The sequence below is a fragment of the Cherax quadricarinatus genome, chromosome 58, assembly GCF_038502225.1.
Source record: "Cherax quadricarinatus isolate ZL_2023a chromosome 58, ASM3850222v1, whole genome shotgun sequence".
Classification (NCBI taxonomy): domain Eukaryota; kingdom Metazoa; phylum Arthropoda; class Malacostraca; order Decapoda; family Parastacidae; genus Cherax; species Cherax quadricarinatus.
In genome coordinates this window covers 1,197,592-1,220,953 of record NC_091349.1, presented here as the reverse complement: position 1 = coordinate 1,220,953, position 23,362 = coordinate 1,197,592, and the positions used below count along the sequence as shown (strand labels likewise).

Genomic DNA, 23,362 nt, shown 5'->3' with positions numbered 1-23,362 from the left:
AGTGGAAAAAAGTGAAGGAAACACCCAAAGCAGAAGAAAGGAAACCCAAAACAAGAAAAATTAAAAAAAAAGGAAAGGAGAAGAGGAGAAAAAAGAATCAGGTTAAGTCACATGTATTCTGAAGTTTGGAGCATTTGAGAGTGTAATGTGAAAAGGAAGGTATCTGCAGAGACAAAGCCAGGACTAAGGTTCATACAAGGAAAGTTGTGTATAAGAGAGGATTCAACAAGACAGTGACTGTAAAAGTTAGAAGTAGGGTACAGTTTTAGCAGAAGACCAGTCAGTAGGATGACTGTGATCTGTAACATGACAGAAAAGAACATTGTTGGTGTCAGCAAGCCTAATACTTCTTTTATGCTCAGTGAGTGTCAGAAAGAGTACAGCCAGTTTCTCCAAAGTACTGAAAAGGACAAGAGGAACATGAAGTAGAGTAGATACCAGGGGCATCAATAGAGGGAGGAGAGGTACGAACAAGATTAGTGCAGTGGGTGTTAGTCTGGCAAAAAGTACAAAAGTAAGCCATTCTCTTTCTGACAGACTCAATGAGCACCAACACTGCTCTTTTCTGACATGTTAGAGATCAGTCATCCTATTGACTGGTCTACTGCTAAAACTGTCTACCCTACTTCTAACTTTCAAAGTCGCTGTCTTGTTGCATCCTCTCTTATACACAACTTTCCTTGTATGAACCATAGTCCTGGCTTTGTATATGCCTTCCTTTCCCATTACATTGTCAAGTGCTCCAAACTTCAGAACACATGTGACCTAACCTGATTCTTTTTTCTCTTTTTTTTCTACCTCTTCTTTCCTTCACTTTTCCACCCCCTGTGGTTTTAGTCTTACCCCTCTTAGCTCTCCTGCAGTACTCCTCTTTCATGGTCTTTGACTCCACTACTACTACTACTACTTCCTTCCCTGCTAACTTTAGCTCTTACCTTCTCTTTTGCCTCCTTTTTTTCTATTGTCCCTCCTACCACTCTCACTACCACTTCTACTTCCACTACCAGCCTTACCTCTACCACTACTTTCGTTTCTACTACCTGCCTTACCACTACCCCTCCTACCTCACTTTCCCTGTCCTGCCAGCTGACCTATATATATTGGCTCCTCCTCTCCTTCCTGTTAGTGTGACATTGTAAATGGTCCAAGTCCGACAAATGTTGTAAGCTCCTCTCTCCTATGTGAGAGTTGTTTGTGTATAACTCCTTACCAGCACTGTGTATTGCTAAAGCACATTCAGGATGTAAGGCTTAGGTTATAAAAAGACAACTATTGTAGTGCATATTTATTCATTATAAGGTTTTATACATAGAAACACCAATGATTTTATTAATACACATGTTAACTTTTACTTGCAGATACGTTCTGTGTGGTTAAATATATGTAATGGTAAGACACTGACTGCAGAAGCATCTTGAGTGGTACATTTTCCTAAAAATACATATTATTATTATTATTATAATCAAGGGGGAAGCGCTAAACCCGGAGGATTATACAGCGCCTGGGGGGGGGGATGTGGAAGGCATTCAGGCTTAATTCGGGGAACTGGAGCTCAGATCCAATTCCCTAAATCAAGAGCCCCTCACCAACATCAAGGAACCTTCCTTGAGGGGTAAAAATACATAATATATAACAAAAAATTATATCGTGTATAGTACATCCAGGACAAGTAGTCAGGTGCTGAGCAGGCAAGGTCTGAGCAGCAGGGAAGCACTCCCTTCTGGCCCATACTAGGTCTTTCTTTGTTCTTGTACAATGTGAGATATGGGTACAGAATCTCCTGGAGTGGGACAGAGCACACCTACTATTTTATGAAACTGATCCTTTTCCATTAAACAAACAAAATAGTGACATGTAGACTTCATATACACCCATAGCTCACACTACTTGAACAGAAACCTAGCATGGGCCAGCAGGCCTATTAGAGTGCTTTCCTGCCTCTCGGATCTTGCATCCCTTAACACTGGACTCCTAAGACCTCTACCATTTTGCACCTGACTACTCGGCCTGGATGCACTATAAAATTTGATGTTCTGTTGTATCTTATGTATTTGATAAAGCCAATTTGTGATGAAATGTTGTACCAATACACACACCTCTGCAACCAGTGTGTTACCCTGGAAATATTTGGACTGTTCTTCCTTTATTAGCTCCTTTTCTCTAAATGCAATATGGTACAAATCTAGAAGTGAATACAATCCCAGGACCAAAATGGTTTCTAATAAATATATCATAGCATTTGCTCACGTGTCTTCTTAAACCTTTACACTTATGTCAGTCCATTGAACTTTAAGTGTTCCCCTCACTGATTGTGTATTACAGTATTATATTCACAAAAAAGTGCTAAAATACATGGAGAGTATCATTTGCCGAATGAAATTTATAACTTAGAAATGTCGGAGGCAAGTTTCAAGTTATTTTTTAAAAATTATAAGTTTAGAACTTTTTTGTGTTAATTTGCAAGTGATAAAATATTATTACAGTATCCCCAGAGAGAATGCTAAACAAAGGGTTAAACCCTTGTGGGTTTAGCACTTAGATTTGATTGTAATAATAACAAGAGGTTGGCCTTACTGTAAAGTCAATTTCTCAAAGAACATTATTATAATCAAAAAAGCACTAAACCTTCAAGGATTACACAGCACCACCAAAGTATTACAAATAAATCATATAAGATGAATTTGAAATGTTAGCACAATAAGGCATCACAATGACATTATGAGAACAAATCATCTAAAATTAGTTTGTAATGTTAGCACAATGACTGATTACAACACACATTCAGTGTCATTATTTGCAAGAAATGTTTTTACAGATAGAGAAAATTAAATCTAGATATTTTCCTATAAAGTTCCAAAAATTAATTTGTTAAGATTAATAACTTAATCTATAACAATACAAAATAACAAATTCATATTTGGCACAAGGTTTTCCAGTCATGGACAAGGTCTACAAAACATCACATGATATACCTGTGACATACTTGTGACCAGATTCAGTTCTACTCCTGCAGTCCAGCCTGTAGCCAGACTAACCTGGCAACAGCCCGAACTGCCAGGATATTGCTACCTGGACCCGAGGCCCACCACAATCAAGTGCATTATCCTTGAACAAGGCCAATTAGTCTAAGTTTCGGCCTTGCATTTGCACACATTAGTTGTTAGGTTTCAAAAGGTGAATAAGTATCCCTGATTAATTTTTATGCTAAACTAGGTAGAGCAGAGGTATTTGTCACCACTGACAACCACCACTTCCCTGGTCAGTAAAAAACTAGTAAAAATATTCATTGGACCAAATTATTAAAGCGAGCACGAGTTCTGATGACTGACCTGTGACCTCACTCATGCAAGATCCACACTGTACCAAGCCATAGAATTCAAAATCTGAACCTGGCATAGTCAGTATTATTATTATTATTATTATTATCACACTGGCCGATTCCCACCAAGGCAGGTGGCCCGAAAAAGAAAAACTTTCACCATCATTCACTCCATCACTGTCTTGCCAGAAGGGTGCTTTACACTACAGTTTTTAAACTGCAACATTAACACCCCTCCTTCAGAGTGCAGGCACTGTACTTCCCATCTCCAGGACTCGAGTCCAGCCTGCCGGTTTCCTTGAATCCCTTCATAAATGTTACTTTGCTCACACTCCAACAGCACGTCAAGTATTAAAAACCATTTGTCTCCATTCACTCCTATCAAACACGCTCACGCATGCCTGCTGGAAGTCCAAGCCCCTCGCACACAAAACCTCCCTTACCCCCTCCCTCCAACCTTTCCTAGGCCGACCCCTACCCCGCCTTCCTTCCACTACAGACTGATACACTCTTGAAGTTATTCTGTTTCGCTCCATTCTCTCCACATGTCCGAACCACCTCAACAACCCTTCCTCAGCCCTCTGGACAACAGTTTTGGTAATCCCGCACCTCCTCCTAACTTCCAAACTACGAATTCTCTGCATTATATTCACACCACACATTGCTCTCAGACATGACATCTCCACTGCCTCCAGCCTTCTCCTCGCTGCAACATTCATCACCCATGCTTCACACCCATATAAGAGCGTTGGTAAAGCTATACTCTTATACATTCCCCTCTTTGCCTCCAAGGACAAAGTTCTTTGTCTCCACAGACTCCTAAGTGCACCACTCACCCTTTTCCCCTCAATTCTATGATTCACCTCATCTTTCATAGACCCATCCGCTGACACGTCCACTCCCAAATATCTGAATACATTCACCTCCTCCATACTCTCTCCCTCCAATCTGATATCCAATCTTTCATCACCTAATCTTTTTGTTATCCTCATAACCTTACTCTTTCCTGTATTCACTTTAAATTTTCTTCTTTTGCACACCCTACCAAATTCATCCACCAATCTCTGCAACTTCTCTTCAGTATTATTACTATCAAAAAGAAGCACTAAACCTAGGCATAGTCAGTAACATGACTATCTTAGATGAATGAGGTCAATAGAACAATCCTTGATAATACATTTACAAAATTTACTTTTATTATATTGTGAAACCAAATATTTGTTAAATACTGTACTCCCTATAAAGGTTTGCAAGAACAGGGGTTAGAGGAGAGCCATAGCAATACCTAAGGTTTGAGAATAAAAGTTACCTTGAAAGGAAAAAAAAAAAGTCACAAAAAGGCAAATAAGACTGAGAACATCAGTGGGTATAGGTGGTATTACTATGGTCTCTCTATCCAACTCTCTTGCTAACCTTTATATCAGAAAATCCTTGTTTCATGAGCATGAGTGCTTGGCTTGATAGGCATGTCAGCTTTCAGTGGATGTTGTAGTTAGTTACACCATACACTTTATGTGAGGTTAAAACATGTGTTACAGAGTAATGCACATGAAGACAATATATTAGCTATAAGCCACGTCAATACAGATCAAATTACACTCAACTGGGCACAATGTACATATAAAGTATAGAACAACACACCAGAAAGTAGATGATATGGATTCCCAAGTCACTGGAGCCTTCATTTGTGCCACATGGAAATTGTTATTACATTCAAAGGGAAGTGCTAAACCAAAGAGGACATACAAAAAGAGAGAAAAAACTCGCATACTTTTTAACCATTTCAGCATTTCACTCTAGCACTGATAAATCCAGTGATTTAAAAAGTTCTTGTCAACCTCTTTTCTACTTTATGGTTTTATTAATATATTATTATTATTACTTATACATCATGAGATCTGCAACTGGTTTTCATATACAATATATGTACAAAGTGATAATTAGATGCACTGACCCCAGAAACTTTTTTCATTGTATATACGTAGTACAGTAATTAAAAACAATAGTATTAAAAGAAGTACTGTACAGTATATAATATACCATACATCTTAAATCTATTAAAGCACAATCTTGGTTAAAGCATTTGTACAAAAGAAAACGTAGTTTCTACATATACGGCAGTGGAAGGCACAAATTTAACATGAATGTGCTCAAATTAAGCAGTTTCACGTTTGCGTGAAATCTTTCTATTCTTGGCTTCGAAGTTCTTTGGAGGTGGTTGGCTCCCAGCACCAATGTGCTTCTGGTAGAGGCTAGAAATATGGAAAATAATTATTACAAATTATCTTGTTAATTCTACAATAACATTATAAAATGATGGCTAAATCGGTATTAACAGACTAATAATTAGTATAGTATTAATATGGAGATGTCCTGTCTAAGGGCAATGTGTGGTGTAAATATTATGCAGAGAATTTGGAGTGTGAAAATTAGGAAAAGGTGTGGAGTTAATAAAAGTATTAGTCAGAGGGCAGAAGAGGGGTTGTTGAGGTGGTTTGGTCATTTAGAGAGAATGGATCAAAGTAGAATGACATGGAAAGCATATAAATCGATAGGGGAAGGAAGGCGAGGTAGGGGTCGTCCTCGAAAGGGTTGGAGAGAGGGGGTAAAGGAGGTTTTGTGGGCAAGGGGCTTGGACTTCCAGCAAGCGTGCGTGAGCGTGTTAGATAGGAGTGAATGGAGACGAATGGTACTTGGGACCTGACGATCTGTTGGAGTGTGAGCAGGGTAATATTTAGTGAAGGGAGAGAGAGAGATTTTGGGAAATGTTGAGTGAATGCGTGGGGAGTTTTGAATCAAGTGTGAGAGTAATGGTGGTTGGGGATTTTAATGCTAAAGTGGGTAAAAATGTTATGGAGGGAGTAGTAGGTAAATTTGGGGTGCCAGGGGTAAATGTAAATGGGGAGCCTTTAATTGAGCTATGTGTAGAAAGAAATTTGGTAATAAGTAATACATATTTTATGAAAAAGAGGATAAATAAATATACAAGGTATGATGTAGCACGTAATGAAAGTAGTTTATTAGATTATGTATTGGTGGATAAAAGGTTGATGGGTAGGCTCCAGGATGTACATGTTTATAGAGGGGCAACTGATATATCGGATCATTATTTAGTTGTAGCTACAGTTAGAGTAAGAGGTAGATGGGAAAAGAGGAAGGTGGCAACAACAAGTAAGAGGGAGGTGAAAGTGTATAAACTAAGGGAGGAGGAAGTTCGGGTGAGATATAAGCGACTATTGGCAGAAAGGTGGGCTAGTGCAAAGATGAGTAGTGGGGGGGTTGAAGAGGGTTGGAATAGTTTTAAAAATGCAGTATTAGAATGTGGGGCAGAAGTTTGTGGTTATAGGAGGGTGGGGGCAGGAGGAAAGAGGAGTGATTGGTGGAATGATGAAGTAAAGGGTGTGATAAAAGAGAAAAAGGTAGCTTATGAGAGGTTTTTACAAAGCAGAAGTGTTATAAGAAGAGCAGAGTATATGGAGAGTAAAAGAAAGGTAAAGAGAGTGGTGAGAGAGTGCAAAAGGAGAGCAGATGATAGAGTGGGAGAGGCACTGTCAAGAAATTTTAATGAAAATAAGAAAAAATTTTGGAGTGAGTTAAACAAGTTAAGAAAGCCTAGGGAAAATATGGATTTGTCAGTTAAAAACAGAGTAGGGGAGTTAGTAGATGGGGAGATGGAGGTATTGGGAAGATGGCGAGAATATTTTGAGGAACTTTTAAATGTTAAGGAAGAAACAGAGGCAGTAATTTCATGCACTGGTCAGGGAGGTATACCATCTTTTAGGAGTGAAGAAGAGCAGAATGTAAGTGTGGGGGAGGTACGTGAGGCATTACGTAAAATGAAAGGGGGTAAAGCAGCTGGAACTGATGGGATCATGACAGAAATGTTAAAAGCAGGGGGGGATATAGTGTTGGAGTGGTTGGTACTTTTGTTTAATAAATGTATGAAAGAGGGGAAGGTACCTAGGGATTGGCAGAGAGCATGTATAGTCCCTTTATATAAAGGGAAAGGGGACAAAAGAGACTGTAAAAATTATAGAGGAATAAGCTTACTGAGTATACCAGGAAAAGTGTACGGTAGGGTTATAATTGAAAGAATTAGAGGTAAGACAGAATGTAGGATTGCGGATGAGCAAGGAGGTTTTAGAGTGGGTAGGGGATGTGTAGATCAGGTGTTTACATTGAAGCATATATGTGAACAGTATTTAGATAAAGATAGGGAAGTTTTTATTGCATTTATGGATTTAGAAAAGGCATATGATAGAGTGGATAGAGGAGCAATGTGGCAGATGTTGCAAGTATATGGAATAGGTGGTAAGTTATTAAATGCTGTAAAGAGTTTTTATGAGGATAGTGAGGCTCAGGTTAGGGTGTGTAGAAGAGAGGGAGACTACTTCCCGGTAAAAGTAGGTCTTAGACAGGGATGTGTAATGTCACCATGGTTGTTTAATATATTTATAGATGGGGTTGTAAAGGAAGTAAATGCTAGGGTGTTTGGGAGAGGGGTGGGATTAAATTATGGGGAATCAAATTCAAAATGGGAATTGACACAGTTACTTTTTGCTGATGATACTGTGCTTATGGGAGATTCTAAAGAAAAATTGCAAAGGTTAGTGGATGAGTTTGGGAATGTGTGTAAAGGTAGAAAGTTGAAAGTGAACATAGAAAAGAGTAAGGTGATGAGGGTGTCAAATGATTTAGATAAAGAAAAATTGGATATCAAATTGGGGAGGAGGAGTATGGAAGAAGTGAATGTTTTCAGATACTTGGGAGTTGACGTGTCGGCGGATGGATTTATGAAGGATGAGGTTAATCATAGAATTGATGAGGGAAAAAAGGTGAGTGGTGCGTTGAGGTATATGTGGAGTCAAAAAACGTTATCTATGGAGGCAAAGAAGGGAATGTATGAAAGTATAGTAGTACCAACACTCTTATATGGGTGTGAAGCTTGGGTGGTAAATGCAGCAGCGAGGAGACGGTTGGAGGCAGCGGAGATGTCCTGTTTAAGGGCAATGTGTGGTGTAAATATTATGCAGAAAATTCGGAGTGTGGAAATTAGGAGAAGGTGTGGAGTTAATAAAAGTATTAGTCAGAGGGCAGAAGAGGGGTTGTTGAGGTGGTTTGGTCATTTAGAGAGAATGGATCACAGTAGAATGACATGGAAAGCATATAAATCTATAGGGGAAGGAAGGCGGGGTAGGGGTCGTCCTCGAAAGGGTTGGAGAGAGGGGGTAAAGGAGGTTTTGTGGGTAAGGGGCTTGGACTTCCAGCAAGCGTGCGTGAGCGTGTTAGATAGGAGTGAATGGAGACGAATGGTACTTGGGACCTGACGATCTGTTGGAGTGTGAGCAGGGTAATATTTAGTGAAGGGATTCAGGGAAACCGGTTATTTTCATATAGTCGGACTTGAGTCCTGGAAATGGGAAGTACAATGCCTGCACTTTAAAGGAGGGGTTTGGGATATTGGCAGTTTGGAGGGATATGTTGTGTATCTTTATATGTTTATGCTTCTAGACTGTTGTATTCTGAGCACCTCTGCAAAAACAGTGATAATGTGCGAGTGTGGTGAAAGTGTTGAATGATGATGAAAGTATTTTCTTTTTGGGGATTTTCTTTCTTTTTTGGGTCACCCTGCCTCGGTGGGAGACGGCCGACTTGTTGAAAAAAAAAAAAAAAAAAAATTCAGGGAAACCGGTTATTTTCATATAGTCGGACTTGAGTCCTGGAAATGGGAAGTACAATGCCTGCACTTTAAAGGAGGGGTTTGGGATATTGGCAGTTTGGAGGGATATGTTGTGTATCTTTATACGTATATGCTTCTAAACTGTTGTATTCTGAGCACCTCTGCAAAAACAGTGATTATGTGTGAGTGTGGAGAAAGTGTTGAATGATGATGAAAGCATTTTCTTTTTGGGGATTTTCTTTCTTTTTTGGGTCACCCTGCCTCGGTGGGAGACGACCGACTTGTTGAAAAAAAAAAAATTAATATGTCATAGGATAATAATTATAACACCATTATCATTAAATTTAACAGAATCACTACATTCATGTGGCTCTAAATCCACTATTAACAAATAGCTGAGCTCTTTGTTAACAGTGGTTTTGATATCATTAAATACAAATTACTTTAGCCTTACTCCATGCAGTCATGCATAATCCACTACTACACATTGAAGATGATCACACCTCAATTACCCACATACCTTTCATCTAATTTCAACATCGCATCTCTTAGGTACTCTTTACAAACAAAAAATATTATAGAATCATAATTATAACTGACTTCATGTCATCAGTTGTGTCAGCAAATTTAGACAATAGGAGAAATATCCTCATCATTAATGCTGAGAAATGCTGGGTTCTTAGCCAAGCAAGTGGTACCCCTCCCAGAAAAGAAGCCCATACCATTAGGCACAAAATACCCAAACCCTCCCAGTGCATTAAGGTGACCCAGAATCAGAGGACTGTACAATAATTAATGCCCTTCATCACAATTTAATAGTATATTTTACTCACAACTTGTAAGATTCATTCCGCAGCAAGTCCATAACATGTGATGGGCCCAGGAGAAGCTGATCAGCTATCATAGGCAACCATGGGTTACTTTCTAAACGAAAGCAACACCGATTTCCCAACAAGTCCAACTGCCCTATAAAAAAAAAATTAGTTTAGGCCCTGAAGTAGGTCTAGTAGTAGTGACGGGCACAACACTGGGTTGTGCATTAGCACAACCCAACTTTGTCTGGCAAGACAAACTGATAACCAATAATAGGCTTTCAGTCAAAATATGCTCATTGAATTTCCCATGCCCAAATCTGTTTTATTTGTTGTTGTTGTTAAATCCCTTATGAATGTCAATATCAGCTAGTTTAGAGTGGTATGTATTTCAAGATATGTTAAAAATCAAGGTGATGCTGGGTTTAGACCACATAAGAGTAAATTTGTACCACATGTAGTGAATTAGAAAAGGGATCATGTAAAAATTAAATTTGCACAAAGCAAAACAGCAAAATGTGAGGGTAAACCTGTACTTTAATATAAATTTATTTAAACATTATCATCTAAGCTTTATGTAAAATTATTAACTTTCTTGCACTTCTGGGAAACCATTTATGACGTCATTTACATGCCATAATTTGAAAATAAAATTATCTCCTAAAGCAAACAATTAGCTAGCAGCAAAAGCAGTGGGAAGCTTACCAATCTCAGGAGGAAGAACCTGTAATCTGTTCCCTTGAATATGTAATTCTCGTAAGCGTGTCAGTTCCCCAATTTCGCGTGGCAGAGCAATTAGATCGTTATCCCGAAGACTCAACTGAAATTTTAAAAATAATTAAGAAAGTTTAGAATAAAATAATGAGACTGATACACTGTTTACATGTTTTTTTTTTTTTTTTTTTCAACAAGTCGGTCGTCTCCCACCGAGGCAGGGTGACCCAAAAAAGAAAGAAAATCCCCAAAAAGAAAATACTTTCATCAATCAACACTTTCACCACACTCACACATTATCACTGCTTTTGCAGAGGTGCCCAGAATACAACAGTTTAGAAGCATATACGTATAAAGATACACAACATATCCCTCCAAACTGCCAATATCCCAAACCACTCCTTTAAAGTGCAGGCATTGTACTTCCCATTTCCAGGACTCAAGTCCGACTATATGAAAATAACCGGTTTCCCTGAATCCCTTCACTAAATATTACATGTTTACATGTATTATTATTAAAATCACGGGGGAACGCTAAACCTGTAAGGGTTATTCAGTGCCTGTGGGGGATGGGGGTGGAATGGAAGTTATTCAGGCTCAATTCAGGTCACTGGGGCAAAGATCCAATTCCCTAGATCAAGAGCCCCTCACCAGCATCAAGGAACCTCCCTTGAGGGGGTTAACTAGTATTAATTTAGCTTACCATAATTTTTACCTCACTTAACAGTAAAAAGAAGTAAGCATATGTCACAAAATGCTGTACACAAAACCCATTCTTTTAAAGCTCAAAATTAGTTATGCAAACATTGTATGTAGTGCTTAATTTCAAAGATATAGTGCAACTCATATATTAAGCATTTCACTTACAATTTGCAAGTTTCTCATGTTCTTGATATCTGGAGATAACACTTCAAAATCATTGTCCCCCATGTAAAGAGCTCTCAGAGATTCTGAAATTAAAACACAAAGATTTCTTTATATGAAAAAAAAATGTAATATGAAAAGTGCTATACAAATTAAAAGTGCTATACAAATGAAAAGTAGCGTACATTATGTGATACACTGCACAGTATGATACTTTAAATTTTTTCATCAACTTCAACTTTAATAAATACTTATTCTACAGATACTGTATGTAGGTTTTCTGTTGACAGTACTAAAGAAAACAAAGAGCATCCTATTAGTGTGACAATGTTATGTAAAACTGTATTAAGTCATGATAAACTTAATACAGCTCTACCCTTGATAAAGCTTATTATAATAAAAGACTTTAACTTGATAAAGCTCTACATTAGGTGAAATATGCCAATAAAAGCTTGCTCTGGCCCTATGTCTTTTATCTATTTATTCCATGTTATACTGTAGGTATTTACAGTGAAGCACTAAACCTATAAGAGTCATACAGTGCCTGGAAAATTGCAGGTAATCAGGTTTGATATGAGGAAGGAGAAGGCAGCTCCAATCCCCTGACCAGCATTAAGGCACTTCCCTTGAAGGCAACTACTGGATTACTCAATGGAATACTTACCCAGCATGAAGAAGTTGCCGGGAAGTGCCTCTCCTTCTGCAATATTGTTGTACGTGATGTCCAGGACCTCCAGGACGGGGAAGGAACCAAAGCCTCGAGGAAGAGCATCCAAACGATTCATCCTTAGAATCACCATGAAAAGTATGGAAGATACAGTGCTTGTACTCTACATTAAGTCAAGGTATATGTCTCCAAAATTATTTTCTTTAGTTATAACATTTCAATGGTAGATTTTGGTTTACCTCCCCCCCCCCCCCAAAAAAAAAAAAAAAAAAAAAATTAAATATGAGATGAAAATGGGTGAAAAAATGTTAGGAGGAGTTAGGGAATTAAAATTACAGACCAGTAATACTGCACAAACACAAAACAAAGAAATGAGACATGAAAAAGTATTACAAAGTAGAAGAATGGCTAGATCATTTGAAAATATGTATTATAAATGATTAAGAAAAACCTCTTGATGTATGAATAAAGGGCTTATGATACACTGACTTCTGGGAGAGAAATATATACAGAATACGACATTAGATGCAGCTGGCAAAGTGAGAATCTTAAGTACATACAGTAGTTAAAATCAACCAAGAAAGCACGAATTAAGAGAAGGATGGACGAGGACTCGAACTGTGGTCATGGTATGTAGTAGGCCAATGTTATACCATTTTATTGTTTACTAACTGAAAACTGTTCATTAAGACTTTAGTTGCAAGGTAAGCATGTTTGGCAGAAACAGGTGGATTACTATTATTAGATTCTTGAAGGGAGTACTAAACCTACAAGGGTCATACAGCATCTGGGAGAATGGGAAAAAAGGAGGTCTGATTCAAGGGAAAGGAGTTCAGGGCTAATTCTTCAGATCAAGACACCCTCACCAGCATCAGAAACTTCCTTTGAGGGTAAAAATAGGTGGAGAGGATTCTCCAAGTGTACATTAAATCAGAATGTTAAAAAAATCACTAAGTATTCTACTGTATGCCTATTATATTACTGTGCACACAATTTACAGGTATAATGCAATAAATATTGAGAATAAAACATTTAAAAGTACAATTTACCAAGTGGATTTTGTCTGTTACTGTAGAGGTCTGTTATATTGGGGTTTTACTGGGTATATCAAGATGAAATAGTGTCGAATACCATAACTGAGACATCTGAAGTGAATGACATGTCTCAGGCTTGTAAGCAAGATACAGTGTATATAAGAGGAAAATACAAAGGGTTAGATTATCATCATTACTGGTAGTAAAACATTCACGAGGAAGTACCAAACTCATAGGGGTTCATACAGTGCCTGAGAATGGGAGGCAATAAGATTTGATCAGAGGAAGGGGAGGGTAGATCTATTTCCCTGGATCAAGAGCCATTCACCAGCATTAAGGCACCCCCCTGAAGGAACAGTGGATTAAAGTAATGGTTAGACAATCTATTTCTGGAAAGGAAAAGTAAAAAATTAAAGGCGAAAATTTCATGAAGACACAAGAGATGTAGAAAAGGTCATACGTAATCTTTAGACAGGGCTTCCTAATATCTTACCTGTCATGCCTATCCTTAATGGGTGAGGAGAAATTGCCTGGGAGAAAATAAACAGAATCAATAACAAATATTACTACCTATGTTGTATTCATTCATATTTTCCCCTTATTAAAATTCACAAACAAATTAATACTCATGTATTACCCAACATTCAGGATGCGGAGTTTATTGAGTGAAGAAATAGAGGTCGGCAGCTCCTCAATGATGTTGTTGAAGAGATTCAGAATTTCTAAATTGATGAGATTTGCAATAGCAGGAGGCACCCTCGTCAGACGGTTGTGCGGCAGTGACAGGCGTGTGATGTACTCCATGGACACTGAAATATAACTAATGTTACAGATCACTGTTATATTATTGCACTATATTAATGGAAATAAGAGATAAACACAGGTGGCACATTCAGCGCTGCATGGTCAGGGAATGGCTAATATATGGAATGAAGTAGAAATACCGAGGAGGTGCAAAAAATCAAATTGAGAAAGTATACCTGGAGGGTGTTTCAGGGGTCAATGCCCCCCTGGCCCAGTCCATGTAGTAATTATTAGTAATTATAAAAAAAAAAGGTTTAGACACTTTTAGACAATAATTCACTTGGAGACTAAGTTTCTCAAGTCTACTGTAGACATAGAGAGTACAGTTAAAACCCAAGAATATATATGCAGGGTGAGAACCATAGCAGAGGTACAGGTGAACCAACAATGCATGAAAGTAGTTTACTTTTGTGCTTAACAACATTTCATTACATGTAAACTACATTTTGCATACTGCAGAAAAGGAATAAAGTTGTATTGTATTAAGTTAGGACAAAGTTATCCAAGCAAGATTATGATGCAGTGTGATGGATCTATGATTTGGATTCAGGGTATTTCTATAATTATTCTAACTCTACCAGTCCTAAATGTCAAGGCTGTTCCAGAGTATCAATATTGGTGGTTTGGCATAATTATGAAATCAAGAAAATCAAGGACCCAAATGGAAATAATACAAAAAAGTCAGTCTGACTTTTTTTAGTTATTCTGGTGGGTAATTTATACATATGTCACTATGACAATTGTGCTTATGTGTACCAGTACCTAAATAAACTTATACATACTAATAATAAATTTATTTCGTTTCTGCAGTATACAGGTGATGTAGTTTACATGTAATAATATATTGTAAGGCACAAAAGAAAGCCATTAGCATGATGTTAATATTTTTTATACAAAGTATTGTTTTTCAACTAATTTGGCTCATTATTATTATCACCATAAGCGCTAAACCCGTAGGGGTCATACATCACTGCTGGTATGGCATAAAATTATGTATGGTTAATATTACTTGTCCCTCAAGGGCGGTTCTTTGATGCCAGCGAGGGGCTCTTGATCCAAGGAAATGGACTTGCCCTCCCCTTCCTTGGATCGAACCTAAATTTCTCCCGTGGGTTTAGTGCTTCTTCATAAATATAAAGATTACTGGAAATAAGACACTTTGACTTTTTTGGGTCATCCTGGGTAATTTACACTATATATGATTATTATATTAATACGTACCTGTGAATAAATAAATTTACTTAATTAGAACTGAGAGTAGAGGTGCAGCTGCTGCTCTACTCTCACTATTACAATACTCACACAGGCCAGACACCTCCTCCAGGGAGGTTATCTGTTTGTCCTGGAGGTCCAGCTCTGGGTTGCCACTATCCCGCGCTTCCTCCACCACTTTCCTCACAGATTTCGACATTTTCTCCTGAAATTTTTCCAAAATTGACCCAACCCACAGAAATAGTCCAGCACGGCTGCCAACCCTTCCTAATTCTCCCCCACCATAACTCGACGTTTAATTACCATTTATTTCATCGTATATAAAAATAAGTTTTTGAGTCTAATCCTGAAATAAATTTGAATTAATAACTAATATAGGATTTACTTCATTTGAGTTTTTCAGAAGCGGAGATCAGGGTGACCAACCGCTTATCTTTGTTATTAAACAATATTTATAGTTAGTATAAGTATTTTTTTATTTTAAGGTTTAATAAATAAGTTTTAAGTTTTACAGTGGTTTTTATATATTGTAACTAATGTAGAAATTATCCTATGATAAACCAGTAAAGTATTATGTTTTATTACTAAATTTACGCAAAAGCTTATATTGAGAAAGTTAAAAAAGTTTATTATTAATTATTATTATTATTAGCAGTAGTAGTATTAACAGCTTCGTGGAGAACTGCAACACAACACAACACACTACAAGCAACAAGTACCTTAACACATAACACACTACAAGCAACAACTAATTCAACACATAACACACTACAAGCAACAATTCAACACATAACACACTACAAGCAACAACTAATTCAACACATAACACACTACAAGCAACAATTCAACACATAACACACTACAAGCAACAACTAATTCAACACATAACACACTACAAGCAACAATTCAACACATAACACACTACAAGCAACAAGTACCTTAACACATAACACACTACAAGCAACAACTAATTCAACACATAACACACTACAAGCAACAATTCAACACATAACACACTACAAGCAACAACTAATTCAACACATAACACACTACAAGCAACAACTAATTCAACACATAACACACTACAAGCAACAATTCAACACATAACACATTACAAGCAACAATTCAACACATAACACACTACAAGCAACAAGTACCTTAACACATAACACACTACAAGCAACAACTAATTCAACACATAACACACTACAAGCAACAACTAATTCAACACATACACTACAAGCAACAATTCAACACATAACACACTACAAGCAACAAGTACCTTAACACATAACACACTACAAGCAACAACTAATTCAACACATAACACACTACAAGCAACAATTCAACACATTACAAGCAACAATTCAACACATAACACACTACAAGCAACAATTCAACACATAACACACTACAAGCAACAATTCAACACATTACAAGCAACAATTCAACACATAACACACTACAAGCAACAAGTACCTTAACACATAACACACTACAAGCAACAACTAATTCAACACATAACACACTACAAGCAACAACTAATTCAACACATAACACACTACAAGCAACAACTAATTCAACACATAACACACTACAAGTAACAATTCAACACATAACACACTACAAGCAACAACTAATTCAACACATAACACACTACAAGCAACAATTCAACACATAACACACTACAAGCAACAATTCAACACATAACACACTACAAGCAACAATTCAACACATAACACACTACAAGCAACAACTAATTCAACACATAACACACTACAAGCAACAATTCAACACATAACACACTACAAGCAACAACTAATTCAACACATAACACACTACAAGCAACAAGTACCTTAACACATAACACACTACAAGCAACAACTAATTCAACACATAACACACTACAAGCAACAATTCAACACTTAACACACTACAAGCAACAACTAATTCAACACATAACACACTACAAGCAACAATTCAACACATAACACACTACAAGCAACAACTAATTCAACACATAACACACTACAAGCAACAATTCAACACATAACACACTACAAGCAACAACTAATTCAACACATAACACACTACAAGCAACAATTCAACACATAACACACTACAAGCAACAATTCAACACATAACACACTACAAGCAACAATTCAACACATAACACATTACAAGCAACAATTCAACACATAGCACACTACAAGCAACAATTCAACACATAACACACTACAAGCAACAACTAATTCAACACATAACACACTACAAGCAACAACTAATTCAACACATAACACACTACAAGCAACAATTCAACACATAACACACTACAAGCAACAACTAATTCAACACATAACACACTACAAGCAACAACTAATTCAACACATAACACACTACAAGCAACAATTCAACACATAACACATTACAAGCAACAATTCAACACATAACACACTACAAGCAACAAGTACCTTAACACATAACACACTACAAGCAACAACTAATTCAACACATAACACACTACAAGCAACAATTCAACACATAACACACTACAAGCAACAACTAATTCAACACATAACACACTACAAGCAACAATTCAACACATAACACACTACAAGCAACAAGTACCTTAACACATAACACACTACAAGCAACAACTAATTCAACACATAACACACTACAAGCAACAATTCAACACATAACACACTACAAGCAACAACTAATTCAACACATAACACACTACAAGCAACAATTCAACACATAACACACTACAAGGAACAACTAATTCAACACATAACACACTACAAGCAACAATTCAACACATAACACACTACAAGGAACAACTAATTCAACACATAACACACTACAAGCAACAATTCAACACATAACACACTACAAGCAACAAGTAACTCAACACATAACACACTACAAGCAACAAATAACTCAACACATAACACAATACAAGCAACAAATAACTCAACACATAACACAATACAAGCAACAACTCAACACATAACACACTACAAGCAACAAATAACTCAACACATAACACACTACAAGCAACAAATAACTCAACACATAACACAATACAAGCAACAACTCAACACATAACACACTACAAGCAACAAATAACTCAAACACATATCACACTATAAGCAGTAAATAACTCAACACATAACATTCTACAAGTAACTCTGAAAATACCAAAGGTTTTAAGTCTACCAACACCACGAATAACACTGTAAAACAAGATCTGTTAACTTATTTCAATTAATTAATATTATAATCAAAAAGAAGAGCTAAGCCACAAGGGCTATACAGCATTATTTCAATTAAATATCCAGTAATTGACTATAAATACTCATGCATTATTCTCATCTCTGTAATTCAATCACCCCTTATAGGCATCTCATTGATCTGATTATTATAATCAAAAAGAAGAGCTAAACCACAAGGGTTATACAGCACAGCAGGGCAGGGAAGGACGCAGGGGTTATGGGTAGCGAGAGGGAGAGGGATGATTATTAGGTTATGAATTGCAGTGGGGCACATTGATCTGATATATTATTAATTAATTATAATCATGGGGAGCGCTAAACCAGTTTGATCTGATATAAATTATCTGTAAATGTATAAAATTATATGTATTGAGTAGTATGTGAGCATTATGCTTTGCATAATTTGTGGCTTCGTTTTTTTAATATGATGTTGTATCAAATTGTATTTGTATTATAATTGTATTAAAACTGTATTATTATGGGGGAGCGTTAAACCCATGGGGATTATACAGCGCCTGTGGGGAGGGGGATGGAAAGCATCCAGGCTTAATTCAGGAAATTGGAGCAATTCATTCCCTACATCAATTATTATTATAATCATAACCAAGCACTGAACCTGTAAGGATCATACAACGCTGCTCCTTGGATCAAGAACCCCCTCACCAGCATCAAAGAACCTCCCTTGAGTGTCCTGCAGCTCGACTGCTAGCACACTCGGCTCACACACTGACGTCCAGGGGTCGATTCCTGGTAGGGGTGGAAACAATAGGATGTGTTTCCTTAAGACAACTGCTGTTCAGTGTTCACCTATCAGTAAAATGGGTACCTGAGTGTTAGTTGACTGGTGTGGGTCGCATCCTGGGACAAAATTGATTTAATTTGCCCGAAATGCTCTGTATAACAAAAGATTTTCTGTATAGTAGTATGTCTTTGATGTCAGCTAGGCCTGTATACCTTGTACATGTTTTTTTTTTTTCAACAAGTCGGCCGTCTCCCACCTAGGCAGGGTGACCCAAAAAAAGAAAGAAAATCCCCCAAAATTATTATTATTATTATTATAATCAAAAAGAAGCGCTAAGCCACAAGGGCTATACAGCGCTGCAAATCCCCAAAAAGAAAATACTTTCATCATAATTCAACACTTTCACCTCACTCACACATAATCACTGTTTTTGCAGAGGTGCTCAGAACTCACAGTTTAGAAGCATATACAATGTACGTATAAAGATACACAACATATCCCTCCAAACTGCTAATATCATGTACTTGTAGAAATAAAGATTATTATTATTATTATTATCAGAACTAACTAAATGAAACGTTAACCTAACTATAGTAACAATGTAATTTGTTCTAAAATTTTATATCTTTTTCTTTTAACTCACAGGCTGTCTCCCACCGAAGTAAGGTGATCTGAAAGAGAAGAAACACTTTCACCATCACTCACTATCAGTCTTGCCACAGGTGCACCAACATTACATTTCAGATGCCCTTCCAAACTGTAGTATCACCAACCCTCACTCAGAGTACAGGTACTGCCCTTCTCACTCCAGGACTCACGTCCAGCTAATTGATTTCCCTGAATCCCTTCATAAATGTTAACTCTACGTCCAGTTCCAATGTACAATTGTAACCACCCACCAAGCTAGAGTAACAAAAAATAAAAATGCTCTCCATCATTCGTTCAATAGCTGCCCTCCTAGAAAAGCACATACATCACAATTCAAATAAGAGCATTTATGTAACAAAAATGTGCAGGATAAGAATATAACTAATATTTTATTGTATATTTTATTGCATAGCACACCATATTATTAATCAACTGGTGCAACTGTAATAGCGTAAACTTGATCATGACTAGAAAATATTCAAGCAAATGTAAGGACATTTAATAATGAAAAGTAATAAAATATTGTAGCATTGTAACAAAGTAATAAAATATTGTAGCATTGTAACAAAGTAATAAAATATTGTAGCATTGTTACAGAGTAATAAAATATATCCATCTACCATGCAGTGCAATGAATAGTTCAGCTGCATCTAGGATGATCATTTATATTTATAATTTGACAAGGAAAACCTCATTCCCTGGAGGCATGACAAGGTAAACCTCATGGCTTGGAGGCATGACAAGGTAAACCTCATTGCTTGGAGGCATGGCAAGGTAAACCTCATGGCTTGGAGGCATGACAAGGTAAACCTCATGGCTTGGAGGCATGGCAAGGTAAACCTCATGGCTTGGAGGCATGACAAGGTAAACCTCATTGCCTGGAGGCATGACAAGGTAAACCTCATTGCTTGGAGGCATGACAAGGTAAACCTCATTGCCTGGAGGCATGGCAAGGTAAACCTCATGGCTTGGAGGCATGACAAGGTAAACCTCATTGCTTGGAGGCATGGCAAGGTAAACCTCATGGCTTGGAGGCATGACAAGGTAAACCTCACTGTCCAGAGGCATAGCAAGGTAAACCTTATTGCTAGGGGGCATATCAAGGTAAACCTCATGGCTTGGAGGCATGGCAAGGTAAACCTCATTGCCTGGAGGCATGACAAGGTAAACCTCATTGCTTGGAGGCATGACAAGGTAAACCTCATTGCCTGGAGGCATGACAAGGTAAACCTCATTGCTTGGAAGCATGACAAGGTAAACCTCAAGGCTTGGAGGCATGGCAAGGTAAACCTCATTGCCTGGAGGCATGGCAAGGTAAACCTCATTGCCTGGAGGCATGACAAGGTAAACCTCATTGCCTGGAGGCATGGCAAGGTAAACCTCATTGCCTGGAGGCATGACAAGGTAAACCTCAATGCTTGGAGGCATGACAAGGTAAACCTCAATGCTTGGAGGCATGACAAGGTAAACCTCAATGCTTGGAAGCATGACAAGGTAAACCTCATTGCTTGGAGGCATGACTAGGTAAACCTCATTGCCTGGAGGCATGGCAAGGTAAACCTCATTGCCTGGAGGCATGACAAGGTAAACCTCAATGCCTGGAGGCATGACAAGGTAAACCTCATTGCTTGGAGGCATGGCAAGGTAAACCTCATTGCCTGGAGGCATGGCAAGGTAAACCTCATTGCCTGGAGGCATGACAAGGTAAACCTCAATGCCTGGAGGCATGACAAGGTAAACCTCAATGCTTGGAAGCATGACAAGGTAAACCTCATTGCTTGGAGGCATGACAAGGTAAACCTCAATGCTTGGAAGCATGACAAGGTAAACCTCAATGCTTGGAGGCATGACAAGGTAAACCTCAATGCTTGGAAGCATGACAAGGTAAACCTCAATACTTGGAGGCATGACAAGGTAAACCTCAATGCTTGGAAGCATGACAAGGTAAACCTCAATGCTTGGAGGCATGGCAAGGTAAACCTCATTGCTTGGAAGCATGACAAGGTAAACCTCATTGCTTGGAGGCATGACAAGGTAAACCTCATTGCTTGGAGGCATGACAAGGTAAACCTCATTGCTTGGAGGCATGACAAGGTAAACCTCAATGCTTGGAAGCATGACAAGGTAAACCTCAATGCTTGGAGGCATGACAAGGTAAACCTCATTGCTTGGAGGCATGACTAGGTAAACCTCAATGCTTGGAGGCATGACAAGGTAAACCTCATTGCTTGGAGGCATGACTAGGTAAACCTCAATGCTTTGAGGCATGACAAGGTAAACCTCATTGCTTGGAGGCATGACTAGGTAAACCTCAATGCTTGGAAGCATGACAAGGTAAACCTCATTGCTTGGAGGCATGACTAGGTAAACCTCAATGCTTGGAGGCATGACAAGGTAAACCTCATTGCTTGGAGGCATGACAAGGTAAACCTCAATGCTTGGAGGCATGACAAGGTAAACCTTATTGCTTGGAGGCATGACAAGGTAAACCTCATTGCTTGGAGGCATGACAAGGTAAACCTCAATGCTTGGAGGCATGACAAGGTAAACCTTATTGCTTGGAGGCATGACAAGGTAAACCTCATTGCTTGGAGGCATGACAAGGTAAACCTCAATGCTTGGAGGCATGACTAGGTAAACCTCAATGCTTGGAGGCATGACAAGGTAAACCTCATTGCCTGGAAGCATGACAAGGTAAACCTCATTGCTTGGAGGCATGACTAGGTAAACCTCAATGCTTGGAGGCATGACAAGGTAAACCTCACTGCCCAGAGACATGACAAGGTAAACCTCAATGCTTGGAGGCATGACAAGGTAAACCTCACTGCCCAGAGACATGACAAGGTAAACCTCAATGCTTGGAGGCATGACAAGGTAAACCTCAATGCTTGGAGGCATGACAAGGTAAACCTCAATGCTTGGAGGCATGACAAGAAAAACCTCATTGCATAGAGTACCAAGATAATATCTTTGCTTAATATTCAATAGAAAACTTGAGCACAATGGTGTTAATTTCAGCCTAACATACATACGGATGCAGAACTTACAGCTGAAGTAAATAAACTACATAAATTTAACTTAATGTGAGAAAACTAATGTAGTGGAACTTCAATGAACATTTTTATTTCTAATCCTGATAAACTGTCCTTCACTCAGTATAATTATTACAGTATTCACATGCATATAAAATACACTGCATATATAAATGTTTTGACAATTCCACTGAAGATCACAAAACCTAGAAATTAAATTATCGTATATCAAAAGCAGTGAAATCGTGGTGCTAAAGTTGATTTCTGATCCAATAGCTTGAGATGTAGTGAAAATATATTAATTGGGTTAGTCCCAACATACAGGTAAAATAAATATTCTGTCATGCTCACAACTCTGCTGTTAAAGCTCCCTTGGAACTTGGATCAAACAGTTGGTAACTCAAGAAGTCTACAAAAATACAGACAACTGTACAAAAGGGCTCCACATGGGATTATTCCTTTTATTATGAGTAAGTAAGCAAGTTTATTCAGGTATACATAAATAAAGTTATATAGATTATCATACATAGCAGCATATGTGTATAGAACCTAGAAT

General features: G+C 37.9%; 2 protein-coding genes across 4 annotated transcripts; both read right to left on the bottom strand.

Annotated features, from left to right (window-relative positions):
• Positions 1 to 1,272: 1,272 nt before the first annotated feature.
• ics (ras suppressor protein 1) lies at positions 1,273 to 15,380 on the bottom strand. The gene is made up of 7 exons (XM_053790060.2): positions 15,197 to 15,380; positions 13,728 to 13,899; positions 12,054 to 12,175; positions 11,393 to 11,475; positions 10,517 to 10,631; positions 9,833 to 9,965; positions 1,273 to 5,571 (listed from the first exon to the last, which is right to left on the bottom strand). Exons 1-7 carry the CDS (start codon positions 15,303 to 15,305, stop codon positions 5,475 to 5,477), a joined length of 831 nt encoding a protein of 276 aa, XP_053646035.1. The 5' UTR covers positions 15,306 to 15,380; the 3' UTR covers positions 1,273 to 5,474.
• Positions 15,381 to 20,159: 4,779 nt separating this feature from the next.
• LOC138854411 (glutamine-rich protein 2-like) lies at positions 20,160 to 23,050 on the bottom strand. 3 transcript variants are annotated; one of them, XM_070097462.1, is made up of 2 exons: positions 20,795 to 23,050; positions 20,160 to 20,764 (listed from the first exon to the last, which is right to left on the bottom strand). In XM_070097462.1, the coding sequence occupies exons 1-2, from the start codon at positions 22,802 to 22,804 to the stop codon at positions 20,444 to 20,446; spliced, it is 2,331 nt and encodes a 776-aa protein (XP_069953563.1). In that variant the 5' UTR covers positions 22,805 to 23,050; the 3' UTR covers positions 20,160 to 20,443. The 3 variants fall into 3 exon arrangements, with proteins under 3 accessions (XP_069953563.1, XP_069953565.1, XP_069953564.1); XM_070097464.1 differs by having other exon boundaries at positions 20,160 to 20,824; positions 21,185 to 23,050; XM_070097463.1 differs by having other exon boundaries at positions 20,160 to 22,324; positions 22,625 to 23,050.
• Positions 23,051 to 23,362: the final 312 nt, after the last annotated feature.